Source organism: Rhinolophus ferrumequinum, chromosome 4, assembly GCF_004115265.2.
Source record: "Rhinolophus ferrumequinum isolate MPI-CBG mRhiFer1 chromosome 4, mRhiFer1_v1.p, whole genome shotgun sequence".
NCBI classification, from domain to species: domain Eukaryota; kingdom Metazoa; phylum Chordata; class Mammalia; order Chiroptera; family Rhinolophidae; genus Rhinolophus; species Rhinolophus ferrumequinum.
Genome location: NC_046287.1, coordinates 96,425,513 through 96,450,724, shown reverse-complemented (window position 1 = coordinate 96,450,724; position 25,212 = coordinate 96,425,513). Strand labels below are relative to the sequence as shown.

At 33.4% G+C, this 25,212-nt stretch overlaps 1 protein-coding gene across 1 annotated transcript in view; it reads left to right on the top strand.

Annotated features, from left to right (window-relative positions):
- PDS5B (PDS5 cohesin associated factor B) overlaps window positions 1-25,212 on the top strand; it is a 162,059-nt gene that overhangs the window by 82,757 nt on the left and 54,090 nt on the right. Inside the window, exons 14-19 of the mRNA XM_033104721.1 lie at window positions 4,029-4,110; window positions 6,327-6,375; window positions 8,957-9,096; window positions 10,433-10,548; window positions 15,096-15,201; window positions 17,584-17,744. Coding sequence (XP_032960612.1) covers window positions 4,029-4,110; window positions 6,327-6,375; window positions 8,957-9,096; window positions 10,433-10,548; window positions 15,096-15,201; window positions 17,584-17,744 — 654 coding nt within the window. The remainder of the gene's footprint in view (window positions 1-4,028; window positions 4,111-6,326; window positions 6,376-8,956; window positions 9,097-10,432; window positions 10,549-15,095; window positions 15,202-17,583; window positions 17,745-25,212) is intronic.

Sequence of the window (25,212 nt, the reverse complement as noted above, 5' to 3'; positions counted from 1 at the left end):
TGATTGTATAGCCCACAAAGCTTAAAATACTTACTGTCTGACCTTTTATAGGAAAAGCTGCCAACCCCGAATATAGTGGTGTTTTTCTTGTTTTACATCTCATGAACTGAAAACCACAGAGGTCATTCGGCACGCACAAAGTCACAGAGTAGTAAGAGATAAAGCCAGGATTTGAAGTCAGCTCTGCCTGCTTCCAAAGCGCATTCTTTTTACACTGCATATATAGTAAAATATATTACTACTATATTTAATTGATTTTAAAACAAAATTTTCATATGCTAACATCTCTGGTATTGGAATGCATTCTTTTCTTTGTGATACAATTGATATGGCCTCTTAGAATGGATTATATATGATATATATCCAATTTAAAATCACAGTCAATATAGACTTTTTGATTCAGTTTAACTGTCATTTAAAAGTAGAAATGAAATAAAGACACTTTCATGCAAAACACGAGAGTTCACACTCAAAGATGCTACTTGAAAAAATTACTAAATAATAATTTCTTCTGGTGAAAAACGAAATTAAATTCAGAAAGAGGGAACAGAATGTAAGAACAAAATTTTCGAACACTTTCGCAGATCTAAATAATGCCTATAAAAGCAATACTACCAATAAAGTTTTCTTTACAAAGGGTGAGGGTGTGGATTAAAAAGTAGGTTAGCATCTAGGCTGATATTTAGCCAGCACACAGCACTGCAACAGTCTGTCAGCTCTCTTGAGAGTCTCTGGGATCACCACCCTCCTCTCCGCATTTCCTGGGCAGAGCAGGAGGGCCTCCAGGATCTTGTTCTACTGACAGGTGATCTGATTGACGGTTACCGTGTCTTTGGAAAAAAAAACTCAAATACTAGCTGGACCCTGTCAGATAAGAACATGTAAGTTGGCAGGTAAAGTGTTCTTGGGTTCTTTTATCATGTAAGGACAGAAATGTTGATTAATTAGACCATTTAATTAGTGTGGGCATTAAAAATTGAGTCACCCCTAAAAGAATATAATTGGAATATAGAGTTTCCCAATCCACAAGAACAAAAAAGAATTCTTTTTAACTACTATTGAATTATATTAAAATGCCACAATTTTATTTTGTTATCTTGATATTGGAAATTTGAGTCATTTGAAAGAGTTTGTGTTGTTTTGGGTTTTTTTTTTACTAATACAAGTAATGCTGCTATGAACTGTTTTTAATACACATATGCAAGGGTTTCTTTTAAGTTACGGTTATGAATGGTTCTCAAATTTGACTACTTGAATATTGGAATCACTTGAAGAGGTTTAAACTCTGAATCTCACCTTCAGAGATCCTCATTTAATTTGTATAGAGTGTAGTCTGGGCATTGGCGTTTTCAGGAAAACATTTGTGGAGATTTTAATAGGCAACCAAGGTTTGGAATCACTGATACATAGCTAGGAGTGGAATTGCTGAGCATGTACATTTTTGGCATTACAAACTAGTATCAAAGTATAAACTGGTGTCCACTATGGTTATACTAATTTATACATCAGCCAGAATTTGTAAGTTTCTACATCCTCCTGTACATTATCAGACGCCTTATTTTTGGAGACATTTTTAGGTATCAAATTTTATGTCATCTGTTTTCATTTTCCTCAATACTAATAATACTGATATTTTCATTAACATGTCCAGTTTCCCCAACAGTCCTCACCAGTCTGTATTGGAACACATGTCCTACTTCATTTACATTACCATTCTGGCACAGAAGTCATTTGAATTTGTGACCTTTGATTAGTTTGAAAGAGGCTTAAAAATAGCTGCTTGGCAGGCAAGTGCCGGGTGGGAACTTGTTTGATAAGGATTCTTATTTGCTGAAAGAGGCATATATTTTATTCTATAACTATGTTCTTTTGGGAAGGACAAAATACTTCATGTATTTTAGACTTTTGATGTGTACCAGCTTTTGAATAAGCCCCTAAGTTAAGTAAAAATCTTGATTATTGAAAAAGAGAATAGAGGCAGGCTTGTGTACTCTTTGTTCATGATGTGTATTTCCACCTCCCCCAAGTTCCCAAAACAACTACTGTATTAGGGACAAGAGTAAGTAGTAGCATCAGATATCCTGGTTGTAGTTTTCGTTGGGCAGGCTCTCACCTAGACAGTTTTGTGCTGCTGAATCTGATGGATAATTTGCCAACTGGGAGCAGAAGGTTGGAGAAGAGGGTTCTCTTCAACATTTGGACAAGTTTCTGACTGCAGCCCAATTGTATCTGTCCTTCTCTTTGAGTTAGCGCAAACTTGTGGTGTGTTACTGCAAACACGGAGAAGCCCTAATGAGGGAACTAGTTGTCTACTTAAAAGTCAGATAGCATGTGTGAGACTATCTAGGCTCTAATCAGACTTTTACATTTATTTAATGACAGAACTGAAATTCAAGTTAATATTAAATAAATGGATATTTATCTATTGTAGTAATAATGCTTCTGCTGGTATAACTTTTTTTTTTCTTTTTTAAGCGCTATTTAGAAAGGTAAAGACAGAAGAATAAATTGTCTTTGATGTTTAATATAATTTTATTAAATTTGTTGAGAATACCACCCCCCTCAGTATGTTAGAATACAAATTCTTAGTCAGTGATGATCACTTTTTTATTTAAACTATAGCAATAATAGTTTATAAATGAGCTTTAGAATTGTATGAGATTTTATCTTTAAATTAATAAATAACTAAAATAGGTAAAACAATTTCTGCTTTGTTTTAACTGAAGGCAAGCTTCAGAATCCTGATCTTTCAGAAGTTGTAAGTAATGATAAGGAAGAGAGAGAGAATTCACTAACTTTGGAGCTCAGGATACTTGTTTCTTCTAAAATTAATATTTTAATTACATAACTCTTACTTAGCTGTTAAATTTTTACAATCCTCTGGGTATGGTCATTTTTCTTTTTAAAGTTTACATTCTTAAAGTATCCCAATTTAACTTTGTATGGAATTTTAGTAACTTGGAAACAGTAAAGTATAGCTATTTTAAATTGAACTTCTAAGATGAAAAATGCTCGAATACTGTTGCTTTACCAGTACCATTTCAAGTACCATAAAGGACTTTAAGTATCCAAATTCAAATTAACTTGTCTTCCAAAAATTCAAAGGTATTTTTAAAACATACTCTTGAGGGGAAAGAAGATAGCAATTTATAATTGTCTTATCTATCAAAAGAAAAAGAATGGTTATATATGCTTCTGTATTACTGTTTTATGGCAGTGCTTTATATGTGTGATAATAGAGATTAATAGAAGAGTAGATTGAAAACAAAATAATGAAAAATATTACTTGGCTGTGGAAAATTTTCTTTCTAAAATTTAAAACATGTTTTGATACTCTATAACTTAATATTTCATTAGCATTAACCGCTTTTTATGATTTTCATATATTTCCTCAAATACCTGTATAAATTCTTTTAGATTTAAATTTCTGCCTGAGAACAAAACTATTAAGAGGACATCAAAAATTTTCCCGTATAAAAAGAATCTTCACTTATATATATTATATAAATAGCATATATACTGTATAAGTATATAACATAGTATGTACTGTAGGAAATGTTATATACTTATATATAGTACAGTAAATATATATAAAATTATACATATGCTATTTCTGTTTTAGGAAAAAGTACCCCCATTCTCTCAGGGTTAACTCTTCTGTTTGTGTCTTTGATTCCTTTTCATTCTGCCTAATACAAAACCTTACTCCATCAAATATTCCTTTATTTCCCAAGTTTATAATTTCTGCGTTAATTTATATGCCCTAACCTACAAACATGTTTTAGTTAATAGGAAGAAACTACCACCACTAATCCCTTTCTTTTGATACAGTTATGTCGTCAAATGTTATCTGTTACATTTCACTCAGCTCTCTTTCCCTCCATACATGATCAGTTGCTTAGTTCCGTGAGTTTTACCTCATCTATGGCATCTTCTTTTGTAATTTGAACATTTTTAAAGTAATGTAGTTAGAATATTCTGGAAGAATTCGTATTCTTTGTTATTTAAATTTGTTTTGTGTTTTTCAGAGCATTGAATGAAATGTGGAAATGTCAAAATCTGCTCCGACACCAAGTAAAGGATTTGCTTGACTTAATTAAGCAACCCAAAGTAAGTTAAATGTAATGAAGTTTTCCTTTGATGTTAAGTTTTGTAAAACATTTATTTAGGTTGCTCTTTACCATTGCTGCTGTGTGTTAAACCGCTTTTTGTGTGGAGAACAGTTCTAACTCTAGAACCCCTGATCTCTAACTTAGAACACTGAAGTTTTTTAAAAGAAACGTATTGCATGGGAAAATTGAAATTTCCTATATCTGCCAAAGGTGATACCCAACAGAAAAGAGAATGTGCTTCTGTGACTCAAAATTAAGGATTTTTTTTTTGTAGCTTAAAAAAAAAGAAAACCAAAACAATAACTCAGCATCATTGAAAGCATAGACCGTAGAGTAAGATGATACTTTTATCTTGCCGCACTGAAATGCTCCCATCATCTTTGAATAGCCTTGTGATTTTGGAAAGTTTTAATATCATGTGTTAGAGTTAAGTATTTTGATAATTTTTACTTACAATTAATGTTAGGGTTATTTTAATGTCTTACTTGGTCTTCATAATTATAATTTAAGGTTGGTATTCATCTAGTTCATGTATCATATTTTATTTTTTGAAAATTTGTAATGATTCTAGGCTTTTTTGCCTCTAGAATGTTGTTTGAAAATGGTATATGTAAGCCTATGAAAAGTATAATTGATCTAAAAAGCAATGTGCCTGGTCATTTTAAATTGCATCTAGGGAACACAATATAGTGTTACTTTTCATTTCTTTTTCAGTCCATAGTAGAAACTGCCCCTTGTCTCTCCCTCCCCACCCCCCGTACACCTCATATTCATAGGACAGGTCAATAGAGTAGAGTTGTTTCATCTGAGAGAAGAAAATTTCTAGTTTTTCTAGGTGTAAATTGGGCCATTTGCCCTAAAAAATCAGTGAGCTTACTCTGGTTGTTTTGAGTGATTTATAGTGACCCTCTTACTATAAATGCAGGAATTATTTAATATTCATTTTATACCAAGAATCACAGTAGACATTATAGAGTTAAAATTAGAAAAAATACAAAACTGAGTTTAGCTTTTGGGTGTTCATATTTCCTTCCATTTTACCAGGAAGACTCTTAGATACTTAATTATCAGTATGTTTGTTTCTTTTTTTTTCCTTTGCCGCCTTTTTTCAGTCCGATTAATATAGTTTTTATTCTTACTTAGCTCAGCATTGTAGTCCTTCTGCTTTATTAATAACTAAATTGATTTGCTGAGTGTCAAAGTGACTTTGTAATTTCCAGTATTGTACTTCTGTTGATGCCGTTTCTTTTCCATGTGGACTGAGTTTTTGAAAGCGCAGCATGCCTCTCTTCTCCCAAATTGAACAGTAGAAGTCTTGGGTTTGTAGCCAAGGCTATTCAAACACTTTACATTCCAAATATTTGGGGGTTGACCCTTATACTCTATTATGTTTTGTCTCTCGCTTCCTCTTAGCAACCTCCCCTTAATAGGGATGGCATGTTTGTTGATTTGTTCATTTATTTGATTCGTTTTCTTCGCCTTAATGTTTTTCTAGCTCTGTATTTTACAGAGTTGCTCAATAACATCTTTTTTTTAAGTAACACTAACTTGATGGAACATATAACTAGCACTCTTAGAAACGTCTTTCATGCACGTGACTTTACAGTGTATTACAAGTACAGTGTGATGAACACTTTCATTCACTGAAATACTACTACCGTGATGGAGCAAATGACTAGCACTCTCGGAAAAAAATTGTAACGTCAATGGCATCTTTTTAAATGGTCTTTATCCAAAGTCTTCCCCATAATCTTCATGACTATGCCTATAATCCTCAGGCTTACAAATTTTAGGAATACCTTAATTCAGCCAGAATTGTTCACTTAGTGTCACCCTTTTGTGTTTTTTTTTTTTTGAGATAAGGCTGTAAACTTGACAAACATTTCCAGGTTACTTTGTTCCTATTGTAAACTTAGTTGCCCTGTTTAATAAAAATAAAATATCTTCCTAATCCAAAGGTTGGTGCAGCAGTCTGGGTTTTTTTTTGGAGGCTAATATAACAGGGTGAGGGAAGAGGTGACTACAGTGGAGTGTAGTCACTCCCACCTTTCATTGAGTTCGTCTGGAGCTTAAACATAGCTAAAGAAGGCATACGAGTAGTGGTAAGGGCATGGGCCTGGAGCATTTCTAAGTTAGGCTTTTCCAATTTTCTGAAGAGTATAATGATTATTGTGAGGACATTTTAATGTTCCCTTTTTTTTGTGTGATTTACAGACAGATGCCAGTGTCAAGGCCATATTTTCAAAAGTGATGGTTATTACAAGTAAGTTATTTCAAATATTATATGTAAAATTTAAGGTTTAGTTGAAATATTTCTATCTGGTAATCTAAAATTTTTCAAGGAGTTTCGTTATAGGCTTTGATAATATAGGAAAAGATTAAAATGTGTTCTGATTGACTTTTTTAGCAGACAGCCATAACTTTCCTTTTTTTCTGAGTTTCGTTTACCTTGCACACAGAATTTTTCTTTTTCTTTTGTGTATTGATATGAGCAAGAGCTGGATAAAGGATTTACATAAATTTATTTTTGAGAATTAATTCAATTCATTACATAAGCTTATGTTAAAACTGAATCTGTGCTCTGGTGTGGCTTGCTCTGATGTGAATCTATCTGAAGCTGCTTTCATTTTGAGCCAAAATTTAGAGTGAAGCATATACCTAATAATTACAAAAGAGCTTCTTTGAAAAAATATTGATTTGCTTTTTTTTGCTTTCAGTGATTTCAGATACAGTGTTACTTAATAATTACATTTAACAGTAAATACAAAAGAATTGTGTGGTACACTTCCTTTGTTCAGATAGAGCAACTGTTTTTTGCTGGGGATTTGCTTTTTCTCCCAGCTTAGAGATCACTGGATGGCAAGGGGACAGAGGGAAATGAGGAACTCCTGGACGAATGCTTCTACGGAGCTTCCCTGGGTAGTAATGAAGAGAGCTTAAGTGGATTCTGAGATAACAGAGACCCCAGCATGTGTATGGAAGTAATGCTAAGACACTGAAGAGAATAGTAACCTGATTCACTGGGTTTTGGACTAAGTAATAGGGCTTTTAGCATGAATAGGGCTGTTAGACCAAAATGTATTTTAGTTGTGGGCAGTTAAATGTAAATTCGTTTTCAGTCCCTTTGGATACCTTAATGCAAGTGATACTGTGCTATTGCTTTTTTATAACTATCCCCTCAGTAGTTTGGTGAGGACACTGAATAAAGGAGATCATCTCCTATATTCTATCTCCCCACACCCCCCATCCATTTTCTTCCAACAATTTCAGTATTTCCCATTCTGTTCTGAGGAATGCTAGTGTCCTGGAGATGTTGTTAGTATTACTGTGTTTCCCCGAAAACAAGACCGAGCCGGACGATCAGCGCTAAAGCGTCTTCTGGAGCAAAAAGTAATAATAAGACACTGTAAAATATAATATAAATATAATGTAATATATAATATAAGGTCTTATATTACTTTTTGCTCTGAAAGACGCATTAGAGCTGAACGTCTGACTAGGTCTTATTTTCGGGGAAACATGGTATTAGAGAACAGGTGTCCATGGTCAAGTACTTATATTTGTGGAATGCTGATTTAAGGGTTTTTGTTGCTGTTGTTCCCTCACCTTCCCTGTGTCTTTCCCTCTCTGTTCTCCCTCCTCCATTTCTCTCCCTCTCCCCTCCCCCCCCCCCGATCTCTTCAATGATAGTCCTTATTATAGCCTTTAATATGATACGTATCCATTTTAGAAGAGCTGTAAAGTGATGTTTTCCAAATTTATTTGAAAACAATACAGTAGATATTTTTGTAGAATAGAAACATGAAAAGGTTGTACAGTCAAGTATTTAGGGAGAAAATTTGTTATTACTACATTTAGTGATCTAGCCAAGACTTAAAATGGAAATTCAAAGTTGTATATGAACTTTAAGACTGCATTTACTGTGTTTATATTTAAAGATTCAGTTGGATTTCTACTTTTATTACAGTCCATAGTTCTGTAGCATAATTTCTGTTAGAAGTATCCTGTCTGGTTCTCTATAACAATTGTGAGTTGCCAGAAAAAAAGATAACTAGGATCAACATTTTATTAACTATCATAAGTGTTTTGATCCATGGACGTATTAGGAGACTAGTATGAAAATCATCTTTGATTCTCCAAGGACTCATCCTTTCTCATGCTGTGTGGCATATCCAGAGGTAACACCTGGTACGTGTAGCTCAGCCTGTGTCAGTGCCAGGTAGCATTCACGTGTATGCAAGTTATCTCTGGGGGGTTTAACAATAAACCACACAGTCCCCCTAGCGATTTTGAGGATGGCGACGCTAGATGCTTCCCTGTAGCATTCTTGGCGTTGGGACCGCCCTCCTTTGCAGCCCTGTTCCCCAAGTTCTGTTAAACTTCTCTAAACTCTCCGTGGCATGTCGCTGCTGTGTAAGACTGTATTTGGATGCCAATCCACAGGCCTGATGAAATTGCTTGTTGTGTATCAATAATCATTAATGGCATTGATGACATTCTGAAAAGCTGCAATACTTATACAATAAATTTCACAATTCTTCGGGGGAAAGAAAAGAAATTGTTTCTTAAAGGTAAAACTTACTGGTTGACCTCTTGCTGAGAATTGTAAGAGAACAATGTATGCAACAAGTGCAAGGGGATAATAAAATTAGTATTATTCAGGTTGACATTTAATGCCCTTAGATATTACAAGGAGTTATTTAGAAATAGCCAGTTTAGTCTTTCCCTGCAGAGATGTAAGTTAGGATTATTAATCAGAGTAATGAAAGTGAAAAATGTTGATCTTTTATTATTTTGAGAAATTTCTAAAATTGTATTTTAATTGACTATTAATTGAATTTAAGGAAATTTGCCAGATCCTGGTAAGGCTCAGGATTTCATGAAGAAATTCACACAGGTGCTAGAAGATGATGAGAAAATAAGAAAACAGTTAGAAGTACTCGTTAGTCCAACATGCTCCTGCAAGCAGGCTGAAGCTTGTGTGGTAAGGAGAGAATTGAAAAGAGATGTTTGAATAAACCCTGAAAATCTTTTCTGGTTTCCTTTTATAATGTAATTTATATCCATCATGTGAAATTTAGAAAGTATCACAAAAATAACAATACAGATAAACTATGATTCCTCTATAGAGACAATTGCTGGTAATGTTATGGTGTATAACCTTCCAAAATAAGTGTACACATATGTTTGTATATAGCTTTGTACATTTTACTTACTAATTAGTCTTTTAGAGTATGTGTTTAATAGCAACATAGCATACCATTGAATATTTGTACCATAATTTTTTGAATAGTCCACTGGTGTTACACATTTAGATTTTTTCCCCCAGTTTTTGATTAAAGAACATGTTAATATCTTTATGGCTAAATAATATTACATAGTCTTAATTATTTCTTTGGTTAAACTCAGTATTGGTCAGTTTCATTGTTAGAAACAAGCAAAACTCAAACCAAACATAATTATTTTGATAGGATTTGTATTTCTTGTTGCTAGTCATCTGACCTTTTTTTTTTCCTTGGGAGTATTAGCCGTTCATATTTCCTTTGTACATTGTGTGTTTTTAATCTTCACCTACTTATCTGGAATAATACTTGTCTTTATCTTACTGATTTGTTAGTTTGTCATGGCAGTGTATGTTAATTGAGCCACAAATAACTTTGTTAGTTGCAGTTGCCCTTTCATTTTGTTTATGATGTTCTTTACATATAGTAGTTTTAATTTCATCTAGCTTGAGTCTATCAGAAGTCTCTTACGGTTTTTGCCTTTGGTGTCCTGCTTATGGAATCCCATTCTATTACTATTACAAGTCAATGAAAATACTTACTAATGTCAGTGTTTCCGAGTCTGTTGCCCATGTATCTTCTAAGAGATTTTTTTAAAAAGATGATTCTTGGCTCCATCTCCAATGGATGACATGGAAATCTTCACAGAGAGGTTCACGAGCCTACAAGCTCCCCTGGTAGTTGTGTTCACTAAAGTTTGTGTATCCACTGACCCTTGGTTTGATTCATTAGTATTTGTTTTTATCCTTTTAGAATATATTTGGTGTAAGGTATGAGATAATGCTCTAAGTCTGTTTTTATTCTAAATGTCCAGTTGTTTTAATACAATGTACAATAATCTTTTTGCTACACTTGAACTGTTACCTTTCTCATATGCTAAATTCTTAATCTAGTCTATTTTCTGGACTTGTTCAATTCCTGTTGATTTGTTTATCCTAGCACCAATACTGCATGGTTTTAATTATTGTAGTTTGTTAACATTTTTTTGTAATTATCTAATCATACTTTTATAATATTTTTTAAAAATCTACATTTCAGCGTGAAATAACTAAGAAGTTGGGCAACCCCAAACAGCCTACAAATCCATTCCTGGAAATGATCAAGTTTCTCTTGGAAAGGATAGCACCTGTACACATAGATACTGAATCTATCAGGTATTTGTATATAAAAATATTAAGTCTTCATATCTGTATGTTCATTTGTGCTTCCGTCAGTCACTACTGAGTATGTGCTATACACAAGGCACTCATCTGTATAGGTTTAGGTATATACATAATGGCTGTCTACCCATCTTTATATGTCTGTGTGTATATATCTATTCGTGTATGTGTGTGTGTGTGTGTACACACCTGTGTATATTTAGTTTTTTAGTTTTTCCTTTTTTAATTTTAAATATTGCCTTAATTTGGGTGAGAAATTATTAATCCAAGCCTAGTTTTTGTCTGTTACCAGTATACCAGGAATTCCTGTTTTTGGTTAGCTTGCATTTGTTACGTAATACAAACAAATTGTAATTACGCCATCAGGAAAGGAAAACTAGGTGAGTATGTTATAAAGAAACGTATGATGCATTTGCACAAATATTTGAGAACAGAAGATGTTATTTTTAAAACAAACCTTATTTAAAGTTTCAACTTTTATATCACTGACCTGTGACATCTTGGAAATACTTTCTTTTTATGTCTGTATTCACTTTTGTAAAATATGAGAAGAGCTTTGTTTTTTTAAACTTCTTTTCCTGAAATGTTTCAACTGCTTGAAAAAAATACTTACAAAATATATGTAGTGTACTGAGTTACTAGTCATGAGTAATGTCTTTCAGAGGTATATTAGAATCTAAAATAAATAATACTAGTGGCATATCCTGTACCCAGTGAAGCCCCTTTGGGAATTTTTTGTTGGGAATTGGGGGCATAACGTGTAGCTTTTGGCCCATGACCCTCTCCCCTCCACAGAGTAGGGAGACCCTTCTTTTGATACCATTAGTCAGTCTGGACTCCTCTTGCATCAGTTTTTATTTGAAAAAAAGGGGATTTATGGTTTGAAAAACGAAAGACCAACAAACTAGAACTCTCTACATTAGTGCGAGAAACAATCTGAAACAGACTGAAATTCATTAATTAATGAATACCATGCCTTCTTTATTGAAGGCAATGCTAGTTAGGTATTAGCAAAGCTTATTTTCTCCTTTTCATCAGCCTTTTCTGTCTAGTAATGGAATACATTTAATCAGGAGATTATGTAATAGTTCCATAAATTAGTGCAAATAGCATTCGGATGACTAAAAGAGGGTTTTCTCTAAGGGGGTAGTATTTGACTAAAGGGGAAGAATGGGTAAGATTTTGTTTCTACAGAGATGGGAGAAGTAGTATTCTAGGCAATGAGATTAATATAAGCCAAGCTAACTGCATAGGAAAGAGCAAGGCTATTTAGGAAATGATTGCCATCTAAATGGCAGTATTGAGAGGTATAAAAGTGTTATGATAGGATTCTAAAATATTGGGATCAAGTTGTGGAGAGCCTTTAAGATCTAATTTGAGAGCTTTTATTTTATTCTTTGGTCTGTTGAGAACAATGGATTGATATTAGATAGGAGGGGAATGGTAGAGAGACAGACTGTTAAGGTGTAGTTATACGTGTCTGTGGATGATGGTTGTGGTATGGGAAGGAAAGAATGTGTTTGAGAAAGATTTTAAAAATGAATCCCCTTACTGGCAATGGGAAATGAAGGTGAGGGGAGTCAGACGTGTGAGTTCAGGTCCAAACAATAAGAGAATAGTAATACCTTGAAAAGAATGAAGGGAGCTGGTTTTGCAGGAGGTGAGAAAGAGTGTGCTTTTTATTTGGACGTGATAAACAATTTTTTAAAAAAAAATTAAGGCAAATTGTGTTTAATGTAAATAGGGTTTATTTCTCTGAGCAGGAGATTGTGTAGAAAAAATAAAAAGATCATGGACTGAACCTTGTTTTTTAACAGCAGAAGAATTACAGAAATTTAAGAAAAGCAGGTTGTTACAGTGTTTTGAAAGTCGAGATGGAGAAAGTTTTCAGAAATAATGCATACTTTGAGCAGTGAAAGAGACAGGACTAAAATAGGTCTTTGGCTTTAGCAGTCAGTAGGTCGTAGTGATAAAGAAGGTATGTCAAAACAAATAACAATAGCAGGTAGCATCAGTAAGTGTCTGCGATGATTCTGAATGTTTTATGTGTTTTAACTCATTTATGTCTTAACTTTATAAGGCAAGAAATATTACTCCCATTTTATAGATAAGGAACAGTGAGTTACACAGATGTTGAGTAACTTTCCCATTGCTGGGAAGTGGTTTGAATGGCATTTAAACCCAGGTTAACCAAGAGAGCGCTCCCTCTTGATTAACCACCCCACTATCCACAGGCGTCCAGAGAGATTCCACTCTGCGTCCTCACCAGTACTCAGCAAGTGTCCAGTTCACCTAACTCTTCTCAGTAGTGCCTCGTGCCTTTTCAGTCTTTGCCATTTTGTAGGTAAATAGGTACTCTTTAAAACAACAACAAAAAAGTATTACTAATAAAGTCTGTCAATTGTGTTTTGTTTTTTTCTTCTGCTTTTCATATATTAGGTGGTTATGTTTTTCACATTTAAATCTTTAATTTGTCTGGAATTCATGATAGTGTAGGGTGGAGGCAGAGATCCATTCTAAGCATATGATAGCTAGTTGTATCATTTTCATTTATTGAAAAATTGGATTCCTTCCCATTTATTTGACTTAAAATGTTCCCTTACTGTAGCATTCTTCCGTGATTTGGACCCTTATTGCATTTTCACTTTGGTTCCTTTGTGTTTTGAAGTTTTTATGATATATTTTTATCTTCACTGAATAAGTTCTCTTATCCCTCTGCCCCTGAATTTTATTGACTGTTCCCAAACGTTAATTAATTTTTCCAAATAAGCCATAGAATGAGTCTGTTGAATCTTATCCCATACCAAGTGTGTTCCCCCGAGATACTTATAGATTTAGTGAACAATGCCATTTGTGTACTTATGTTTCCATCTTAAGAAAATACGTGTCTTGATTTATTTGGGCTGTATGCTCTTTTCATAGAATTTTAGAATTTTAGAATTTAGATTCTGTGCATTTAAAACTTTTTTATTCCTACTGATTTTATATACTTGATTTGTCATTTGTGAATAGATTTTTCCTCTTTTTTTTTTTTTAGATGATTTTGGCTGATAGAGCAAAGCACTGTTGATTTTCGTAGTATTTTGTTGGTTTCACCTCTCTGAACTCTTAGTATTTTTAGTTTTTCAGTTGCTTTAGTTTTCCTGGTTGACGCTTTTTCTCAGATTTTTTTATATGTCTGATTCTTGTTCTTAGGTTATTAACTCTGTTGTACCTCTACAGAAATGCCTTTACTGACTACTCTGGCTAAAGAACTTACTGTCTTGGCCTCCTTTCTAGTCCATATTGTTCTCTTATTATCTTTTTTTGATGTATTTGTTTATTTTTGTCCTTCCCTCACTAGACCGAGAGCTTCATGCTCTTAGTTATGGAAGAAAATAATGAGTTTAATTTTGGATATGTGGTGTTTTTCATTCCTGTGGCACGTCTATGTAAAATGTCTTGGGGCTGCTGAAAATATGGGAAGAGGATTCAAGCTGAAGTTTTTTATTTGGGATAGTTGGAGCTATGAGAATTGATTAATCAGGGAAAATGGGCAGAAAAGGAGAGAAAACATCCTCAAAGATACTGACTCTTATGGGGGGTGATAAATTTAAGAGGATCCTACAAATACATTTGACTCCTAGCTTGACCTTAAAATTTGAGTACATAATATTTTTGTAGAAAAATAGATCTAAACATTTTAAGGGACATTGAATTTTCTTGTATTTTGGTGCATACATATTATGTCTTTAACTTGGTATTTATTTGTTTTCTTGTATAAAGAACAAATACCTGTCAGTGTGAATGATTATTTTTTATAATGGATGGTGTGTTTACAAATGTTTATTTTAAAATATATATAAGCTTGTTTTTGGAAGAAAATTTTAAAACATTGTGTTTCCTTTTTGATCCAACATTCTAGTGAAGTTTTATTGTATGTCTGATACTTAGATATTTTTACATCTTTCAGGAGCATGCCTGTGTATGTCTGGCTCTTAACAGTGCCTGACAAACAATAGCATTTGGTAAATGGTTTGAAAGTGCTTAATGGTACCATTTATCCTTTATTTCAATATACATTGTTCTACTTACTGGAGCAATAATGAATTTTAGATAATTAGAAAACATCTATCATTCATGTGTTTGGGAATAAGCCTTCTGTGGGAAATACAAGAATAAAAATAGAGTATTAATAAACAGCAAATCAAATAATAGTTTGACCTCCTTTGCATGTACAAAAGAAAGTACTGTTTTTGAAAAGAAACATCTTCAAAATATTACAGTTTTGCTTTTGCAGTAATATTTGGGAAACAGCTATATCAAATTTGTATATGCTTTGGATGTGGGCTACATAGAAAGTATTCAGAGGCTAAGGATTTGAACTGAATCTTGACATGTATTTACTTTTGCATAACCTGAAATGTCCCAAAAGATAATAAATGTTTTTTTTGCAAACCATTTCATGGATATAGGGGATAAAAAGAAAATATTCAGGATTATTTTTCTTAGACATTGCTCATGAAGAGTTAAAATTACCTTTTTTTTTTGTCATACTTTAGTGCCCTTATTAAGCAAGTGAACAAATCTATCGATGGAACAGCAGATGATGAAGATGAGGGAGTCCCAACTGATCAAGCCATCAGGGCAGGCCTTGAACTGCTTAAAGTGAGTGCTGAGGGGGAGAAAGGGCCTAATTGGGGAACTGCTGAACACACCTAGTTTATGTTTTTTATTCTTGAGCTTTGCTTAAGTTTGTAGAGCCTATGGTAAAATTTTCTCAATCATTTTAGGTAATTTAGAAATTTCATATGCTAACATGTAAGCTAAATATTTTCAGTTTTAAATTGTATATCATAGCTTAGTATTTATTAAAATAGTGGATTATAATTTGAAGGTTTCATTAGTGAGCAAAGAAGGCGCTTAGCCCTACCACAGAAGGACCCAAATTCTTCCTAAATCATTTTATCTTATATTTTGTTAGCTAAAATATACTACTTCCTTATACTGATTAAGAAAACAGTTAATTGTTGACAACTTAGAAAATCTAAAATTTTAAAGAAGAAAATGTTCATAAGCCTATCATTCATAAACATTAGTTTCTCTTGTTTCCTTTTAATTTTTTAAAAATGCACATTTTTATAGAGTTGAGATCAGACTGAATATACAATTTTGTATCTTGATTATTTTCCCTCATTAAATTACAAGCATTTTTCTGAGTGTTTTTAAGACAGATCTGATTTTTGGCTGTCATTTAGTAGATGTGTGCTTTTGGGCAAGTTAATTTGCCCCTATTTACTCAACTGTAATGGATGGAGACAATAATAGCACTTAACTCACAGAAGACTAAATTAAATCATGTATGTGATTTCTCAGTACAGAGTGTGACTCAGTAAAAATAATAATAAACATTGTGTTTTTTGAAATATTTGGGAACTGTTGGTCCACTTTTGGGGTGTCGTAGTGTTTCTAAATATATTCCTGTTGCTGGATATTTTCATATTTTTAATTTCATTCTTATAATCTCTACTAAGATAAATATAACTAAGATTTCTTGCTAATGTCTTTTTCTTTTAATACTGGAAGGGCATTACTAGGTCAAAGATAACCTTTTTAAAATTCCTAGATAGATAGATAGATAGGTGGATAGGTAGATAGACAGACAAATTTCTTTACAGAGAAATTATACCCATAAATAACTCGAACTCCATCAACAGTATATAAAGGTACCTATCTCCTGTCTTCACAAACATGGAGTATTTTAAAATCTTAAGAGATTTGTTAATTTGATAAGCATAACCAATCTTTTAATTTGCCTGATTATTAGTAGTGAGGTACACCTTCCATGTACTAATATTAGTGTTTTCTCTGTGGTGAATTCATTAATTTTATCCTGTTTTCTACTGACATCTTAGTCTTTTGTTTTTATAACTAATTTAAGTGAGCTTTCTTATTTCCTTTGCTGTTTTATAAGACACATTTGATATATATAAAAAATGTATTGTTTAAGTACAAAGTAAGTTATAAAGTATAGTAACAAAATGAATAACCAGTAAAAAGTACACAGAATGCTAACAATACTGGAGAAATTCCCTGAGTGTTTTTCCCTCCCTCAACGTTCCCCACGTGTACTTGTCCTGAATTCTGGGTTTCAAAAGTTAATAATTCTCTTAACTTTGCTTTATAGTTTTACTATCTGTGTCTATGTATATATCTCTTAAGTAATTGCTTGTTTTTCTTGTTTCTTAATCTTATAAATATGGCAGTGTACATAATATATTTTTCTACTACTTCCTTGTTTTTACATTGTACATTCGATTCCAGTTGTTTATTTTGAGCTTTAAAAGTCTTATGATGTTCAGAGAGGTATTTGCTTTTGTTTTTAAAATCTGAAACATAACCCATCTGAAATATATTTTGAAAGTGTGTATTTTGGGGGAGGGTCTGATACAATTTTCTCCAAATAACTATCCAGTTTTACCAGGACTATTTATTAAAAATCCTATTCATTCTCATTTATTTTCTGTTGCCTTTTCTGTAATCTATTATATTCTGTGTAATCTAAATTCTTATATATATGTGTATTATGGCCTATTTATTACTTTTTCTGTTTTCTCTTTCTATAATGTTAGTACCAGGTCTATTTGATTACTGTAACCTTATAATGTCTCTTACTATCTGGTGTTTTACCCCGAAATTACTTTTTTCCCCCATAATATCACTAGAATAGAGATATTTTGTTAAATTTTCTCTCCTCGTTCCCTTTTGTACTTTCATTCCTCTCAAAAAAAATTAACTGAAATCTAGGTTATTTTGAGTAGAATTATATTAACATATAATTTAATTTTGAAAGAAATGAGTTCTTTAGGTCATACAGTTCCTACATAAGAACATTTCTGTTATATATTTGAGTAAGTTTTTATTTGTAGTACTCTCATTTACTTGTTAGTGTAATTATTTTTGTATTTGATTTGTAGTGTTTCTAGTATGATATATTATATTGTAGTGATGAACAGGATTGACACATCATTTTCATGACTCGTTTTTTAGGTACTCTCATTTACACATCCCATCTCATTTCATTCTGCTGAGACATTTGAATCTCTCCTGGCTTGTCTGAAAATGGATGATGAAAAAGTAGCAGAGGCTGCACTCCAAATTTTCAAAAACACAGGAAGCAAAATTGAAGAGGATTTCCCACACATCAGATCGTGAGTTGAGTTTATTCTGATAAATATTCTGGAAAATAGAAAAATAATTTGCTGCTTCTTGAATTATGTAATAACTGGAATCTTTTAAGCTTTGAGGAGATAATGTCTAGGTTTATCTTAAGTCTGTACTATTCGCTTTAGATTGTCATTTTCTTGAAGAAAGCATTGATTGGTATTTTAGAAGATAAATGAAAATGTGAACATGTCATTTCTTTCTGAAGCATTAATTTTGCTTAAAGATTTAAATGAAAACAATTTTATAGTCAGACAGTCCTTTGTTATATTGTGGCATAGAGTAAACAGCTCACATGGATTTAAGATCCACTGGGAAATCCTAAAGGAATTTCAGCGGGACCTTCCATTGCATTCTCCACTTTCCTCTGTGATGAAGAGTACTGGATCGAAAGTTTTCAGAGTGCTTTCTTTGACACGGAAGTGGGGAAGCGTGAATAATCATCTTAACAGCAGTGTGTTTTTATTGGGTGTTCCAGTATTTCTAAGAATTGCAAATTGTACTGTTACCCTAGTGATCTCTAATAGTAGTTGATTATTTGTCAAGATTCTGTAATAGCCCGAAAGAAGAAGGCTTCATTCTTTATGGATCCCTCTTACTTTTTATGCATCTCTCCCTGTTCCTGGAGAGCTGTCTGATAGTCCTCATATTGTTATAGTCATTAATGGGCGATTTTACCTGAACCTCGTTACTTCTGGTTTAGTTATTGTCCAGGGAGTTGTGGTTGGGGTTGCCTGCTTCTTCCTGTTGAAGAATTGCCTGTGGCCCTTTTCCTCAGAAAGGGACTGTGGGCAGTCGTTTAGAGTCTGAGGTGCACATTTTGTTATTTCTTTCTGTTTGTGTGAACTTAATTCTAGAAACTATTGATAAATAGGACAAAGGCATTATTTAAATGATAATTGAAACATACCAGAATTTTATAACCGTATTCTCTCTGGCAAGAGTAAGAAACTTGATTGTTTACAACCGACTTCTTAATTTTTAAGGGAGCCCAGAAAATGAATTTCCATTTGGAATGGCGCCATTACTCTTCTTTCCAGATCAGAGTTTGGAGAAAGACAGACAAACACATACACTATATATGAACTATGTATAACTCTATACTATTTGCTAAATGCCCACCTATTTATTGTCTCATTTAAACTCAGTAACAGTTCATTAAAAGTGTATTAATTAGCTTCCTAGTCTTTCAGGTGAGGACTCTTTAAGGTTCAACCGCAGTGAATGGTTCTGGGTCGGATGGATAGCAAGTAGAGCGAAGATTTGAATTGAAGCCTGTGGTGTCGTATCTATTACAGGACATTTCCTTTCTTACTTAGAACTTGCACCAAATTTTAGTTTGATTTATTCACTGCATTTTTTTTTTACTTTAATTCTAGTCTGTCTTTCCTAGTACCTTTTATATTATAAAAAAATTAATATATTTGTAGGAGAACTACAAGAGCAAGGTTGAAAGGTAGACATTTTAGAACATGCAAGGACATTTTACAACATGCTGTTATAATATGAAACTGAAGTGCTTAAAATTGTTTGACTTTCATGCCAGGTGTATTTCAGGTGTCTCATGAGAAAAATTAACTCAACTGATACTCAGCATCTGCTGTGTGCACACTGTTCTCAGTGAAGTAACTCACACTGTATGTCTTCCAGGAGATAAAATATGTATGCAGATTTTTTTAAATGATTAAATTTGCTGAGCTGCTTTTGAGGAAAAATGGTAGAGTTAAGTGAATGCTTATTAAATTATTTTCCCTTGAATTTGCCAAAATAATTTAAAAGAACCAACAAAAAAATGTATCTAAGTAGAAGCTACCACAGACTAGACAGATTGTTGCTAGGTAAGCCATTTAGACTGAATTGAATGTGAGAACATTGACAGTTGATATACATGTCTCTGAATCAGGTGTATAAAGGAATGCATGGTAAGTGTTCTGTCATTTGCTGAAATTTAGAGGGAGGAGATTGAGGTATGGGCAGGCTTTGAAAGAAACCAGGAGAGCCTAGCTTCAGCTGGGCTACATATAAAGGAGAGTCTTTGTGGTTATCCTATTTTTCTTGGGGCTGACCTATTTTCCTTAACAGGGGGAGCAAAGCTTAGAGTAGAATCATGAAGCAAATTTATTACCAACTTTGCAGGATCAGAAATAATTATGTGCTGACCCACAAAACAAACTGATGGTGAGTTATGGGTTTCATTCTGACTCAGCCTGTCTCTTAGGAGTCATACTCAGCCCAAAGTAGGCAGTTGGGCCAAATCTGAGAGTCCCCTTATAGCATAGGATATAGCTATAGTCCAGGTGGAGCTGGTTCTCGTCACTGGAAGAGTTTCAGCAGGCTTGGAGAGAAATTACACAGAGATAGGCTTGGAAAGAGAGATTTAGTCCGACTCCGTCCGCTGTGCTGGTTAGCCAGCTGATTAAGCAAGTATAGCCCGAGTTGGGGACTTAATTTTTTAAGAGAAATGTCCGGTCGTCAGTATCTGTATTTTTGTTTAAAGCCAGAGAGAATTTCTCTTATTTGAAGATGAATTAACAGAATACAAATAAATTAACAAACATGAAACTTATGGAAATAGTTTAGCATTCAAACATAGCTGGTAAACACTATTTGGAAGAATTGAATTTTTCTAGGGAAAAAGAAAATTTTCGAACAGTTGTTCTAAACTGCCAGGAAAGTTAAACAGCAAATGACATTTGGGGGGAAAAAGAGAACAAAAGTAAGATAATATATAAAAAGGGAGGTGGCGGTGCTGAGGATAAAGAAGAACAGGAACCTTTGCGTTACAGAATATGATGGATTACAGGCAGCAATGAGGAGAGTAAACAATACTGAAAATGTACTCAGTGAGCTAGAGATTGAGCTTGAGAAAATTGCGTAGAATGTGGAGATAGTGGGCAGAGAAATAAAAGCAGCTAAAGAGAGTGAATAGCAGATAGCGAAGAGCTATAATTGGTTTCTGTGGAGAAGACAACAGAATAGTGGAAAGTGCAAAATATTCAAAAAATAACAATAGTAAACTTGTTTCGTATGAATGAATCTGGAGATCAAGAAGGGCTCATGTTTTAGGAAAATGTCCTGGTGGAATTTACTGAATTTTCAGAGATTACAGAAGTGATTTCACAAACATCAAGGGGAAAAAAAGAAGTAGGTCATGCACAGTGGAAAAGTAACGAAGCTGACATATTTCTTTTCAGCTACATAAGATTTCTGAAGTTAATGATTCAACAGCTAGGGAGTTTTGATGGACAAAAAGAATGTTAACTAAAGAATAACAAACTAGCCAAGGAAATGAAGGATATTCTTTAGAACACCAGGACTCAGAAAATGTGTTACCCCTTTTCTTATTGTGAGGTCATTCTGTTTACCAAGTTGTATGTTTTTTTTCCTTTTGCATTTAGTGTGGCTTATGCCCCTAAATCTAGCTTTTGTTTTCTTCTTGTTTGCGTATCTCATGTATGTCTTTTTTCATTGTTTTGCTCTTAGTATTTAAGTGTTAGATGTGGCTGTGTCTGTGTTTTAGATATTTGTAAACCTGGATTTTTTTTTAAAGGATGATGTAAATAAATAAAATTGGCTCAAGCAAAGGGAAGAAAAATGTAATCGGCTATAATTATAAAAAAGAAATTAGGAAAGTTAACCTCTAATAAAAGTGCCGGTAAAATTCCTTGAGTGTAAAAGAAGGTATTTAAAATCTACAAGAAACCAAAAATTCTAATTCTCTTTTAATTGTTCAGAGCATAGGGAAAAAAACAAACCAAAAAATGTTCAGATTACTTCTTATAAAGCCAAGATAACTAGTAGGAATGCTAAAACCTGATAAAAGATATCCCCCTAAAAGAAAACTAAAACAGATCTTACTAATATTGATGCAAAAATTATAAGTAAAATATTAGGGAAAAGAGAGTTTACTATGGTACAACAAGAATATACGATGGCCAAATGTGGTTAATCCCAGGACTATGAGAGGGAAAGTATTAGTAAGCCTAATATCATGTTACAGTTCATTGTATAAGTGAGTAAAAGGGAAAGGGCCACATAATCATTTTGATAGATGCTGAAAGGGCTCTGATTTTTTAAAAAATCAGTCTATTTATAATTAAACCCAATAAAATAGGATTAAATGCCTTCATAACATAATAAATATCTCACAAAGCAGTAGGCACCATTTTATAGTAAAACACTAGAAGCATTCCAAGTAAAGTCAGGAAAGTATACTATTGTTGCCATGATTTAACATTGGTTTGGAAGCACTAGCCAATATAATTACATAAGAAAATATAGAAAGAGGTTCAAGTGTTAGAAAGGAGGAAACAAAGTTATGTTTTTTGGAAAATCTAAGAGAATCAACTGAAAAACTATTAAAAATATGATAAACAAAATAAGTATGTAAAAATCCAAAGCTTTATTTATATACCACTAACAACTATAGAAAATACTATAGGAGTGAAAATCAGAAGACCTAGAAGTAAGGTATACAAGACATTTGCAACCTTATAATAGTGGGTGAAGGAATGTAATATTTAACAAAATAATTTGTCAGGAAATGTTAGATTACCCAGTAAATAACTGGCAAGCTGTTTTGAAAAGAAAAATTAGTGTAGACTACTTGTCTTGATTTTACATATATTCCACGTAAGTCAAAGTTTTTTATCTGAGATTTTAAATATATAAAATGAATTAATAAAAGTAGTAGTAGCCATACATTTCTGTAATTAATTTTTTTGTATGGGGGAAGGGACACTGATGCTAAGTCGTAAAGGAACTATTGATGGATTGGATTTTCAAAAATCCATTTGTTGAAAAAATATTTATAGAACCTTCACTGTACGTAAGGTACTGAGAATGTTGAAATCAACAGAACAGGTTAAGTCTCTGCCCTTATAGTTTAGTGAAGGAGAATACTGTTTAGACAAAAGCAAAATCTTGAAATAAGTTGGCAACAAATCATATGCTGGGAAACTACTGTATTTTGCCGTGTATAATGCACTCCCATGTATAATGCACACACACTTTTTTGGCCCAAACTTTCACGGGAAAAAATCTTTCGTTTTAATTTTTTAATTCAAATTTTTATTTACATTTAGGTACTTGTTTTTTGTATTATAAAGGAATTTTAGCATTTTTTAAAACATAGTATGGTACAAGAAATTTTATGTAACGGATAATTACAAAACACAAGAAAACAGGAGCAAGGTACAAGAAATTTTATGTACCGGTAACAAATTTACGGTATTTACACATCATAGAAAGCCAAGAACTCTTCGTCATTGCAAGTTCATTGTAAGTTCAACAAAATCGGTGATCGTATATTGCAGGGTATTATTTTGCATATGGATATCGTTATTGATTACTAGAGTTACAGTTTTAACTCATAAGCATAAATAAAAGAATTAAAAACATTTATATAGATACGGAATTAGTACTACCCATGTATAATGCACATGCTTGTTTTTCGCTCACAAATTTGGGCAAAAAAGTGTGCATTATACACAATAAAATGCAGTATTTTCAATATATGTGACTTAGTAAAAGTTAACATCTGTACTATATCAAGACTCTTAAAGGAATAACAAGCAAGTCTCACAGTAGAATATTAGCAAAGGGAAGGAACAGGAAATTCAGAAACAGGAAATCTTTCCAGTCCCCCAAATCAAGAAAAGAAATTTATGCCTACTAATAGTAATTGAGGAAAATACAAATAATACTCGCGCTATAACCAGTGCTAGCCAGCATTCCAGTGGTGCTCTCTTGGTTGGAGTATAAATTGATGCAGCTTTTCTGGGAAGGTAATATATACCGACTTAACGTGTATGTAGTCTTCAACACTGCAATTTCATTTTAGGAACTTATCTCCGAGATAATTAGAAAAGATGTCTGTGATGATTATATGATTCAGGAGCCAGTCAGAGAAACAGAAACCATAGTAGGTATTTTCAACATAATTAATTAATACAGATATTTGAAGGCAGTTGGGAAGAAGTAGTGTTAAGGATTGGCCAGTGAGTGGGGGAGACCTGTCAGCATCACCCCCGCTGTCAGCAGGGGCGGCCTGGCCGTTGCCTGGGGGTGCAGTGAAGCTGCTGCGCAGAATGCAAAACGATGCTCTAGTGTCTTTTGTTGGAAGAACCTAACAGGAAGCTAGCTGGCTCTTGAGGGAGTCTGGGAAATGCAATTTTCACATTTACTGCTGGCTCCAGGATCTTACAGCAGATTATAGCATAGGCTTCAAGTTCAGAGAGAGTAGGTGAGTAACTAGCACAGGGATGTTCGTGGTTTTAGTGTGAAGGTCCATCTAACTGCTCATCAGTGGGAGATTAGTTAGATCAGCCGTGGTATAGCCGTCCCCTAAAGAGCTATGTGACCATTGAAAAGAATAGTGTTTAGCAATTCCTGACATAGGCGTTCTCTACAACATTGTTGGGTGAAAAAATGTTTCCAAATAGTATGTTTGTCCTCATTTATTTAATATATGTGTGTCTGTATAGAGAAATTTTAGAAGTATGTTCACCAAAATGTTAAAAGTAATTATTTCAGGGTAATAGAATTTTGAGGTTTTCTTTACTGTTTTTAATGTATTTTTTAGTTTTGTTTGCATTTTCTGCATGTGTATGATTATCACAAGGGAGGTAAAACTTGAATTTGAAAGAAGAAAATAAATTTAATGAGGGAATAAAGGATTCCTCTTCATAGAAGCTTATTAATAGAAAAGTAGTCAGAAGATAGTTGCTTCATTTACATTTCACTAACTTCTAAGACTCTGCCTAGTATTCTGAATTCTTGAAATTGTTTCTTTATTCTTCTTTGTTTATTATTTTGGTTTATTCTGTTTAACTGAGAAAAGAAAACATTGGATGAGCTTGGAATTTCTCATACTATTATATTTTTTGAAATATATTGGTATACAGTATGATACTAGTTTCAAGTGTACACTGTAGTGATTAGACATTTATGTGCCCTATTCCGAGCTCACCACACTGAGTCCAGTAACCATCTGTCTCCGTGCAAAATGATCACACGATTATTGACTATATTCCCTTCACATTTTTCACCCATCCCTCCACTCCCTCTCTCCTCTGGCAACCATCAGTTTGTTCTTTGTTTCTATGAGTCTGGTTTTGTTTGGTTTGGTTTGATTGTTTTTAAATCTCACATATAAGTGAAATTATTTGTTAGATACCTGTCTTTCTCTGTCTGACACTTCACTTGGCATAATACCCTCTAGGTCCATCCATGTTGTCACAAATATCAGGATTTTTTTTTTTTTTTTGCTGAGTAATATTCCATTTGTGTGTGTGTGTGTGTGTGTGTGTGTGTGTGTGTGTGTGTGTCATTATCCATTTATTTATCAATAGACATCTAGGATGCTTCCGTATCTTGGCATTGTAAATACTGCTGCATTGAACACAGGGGTCCATAGATCTACTCGAAATTGTCTGTTTTCTTCGAAGACTCAGG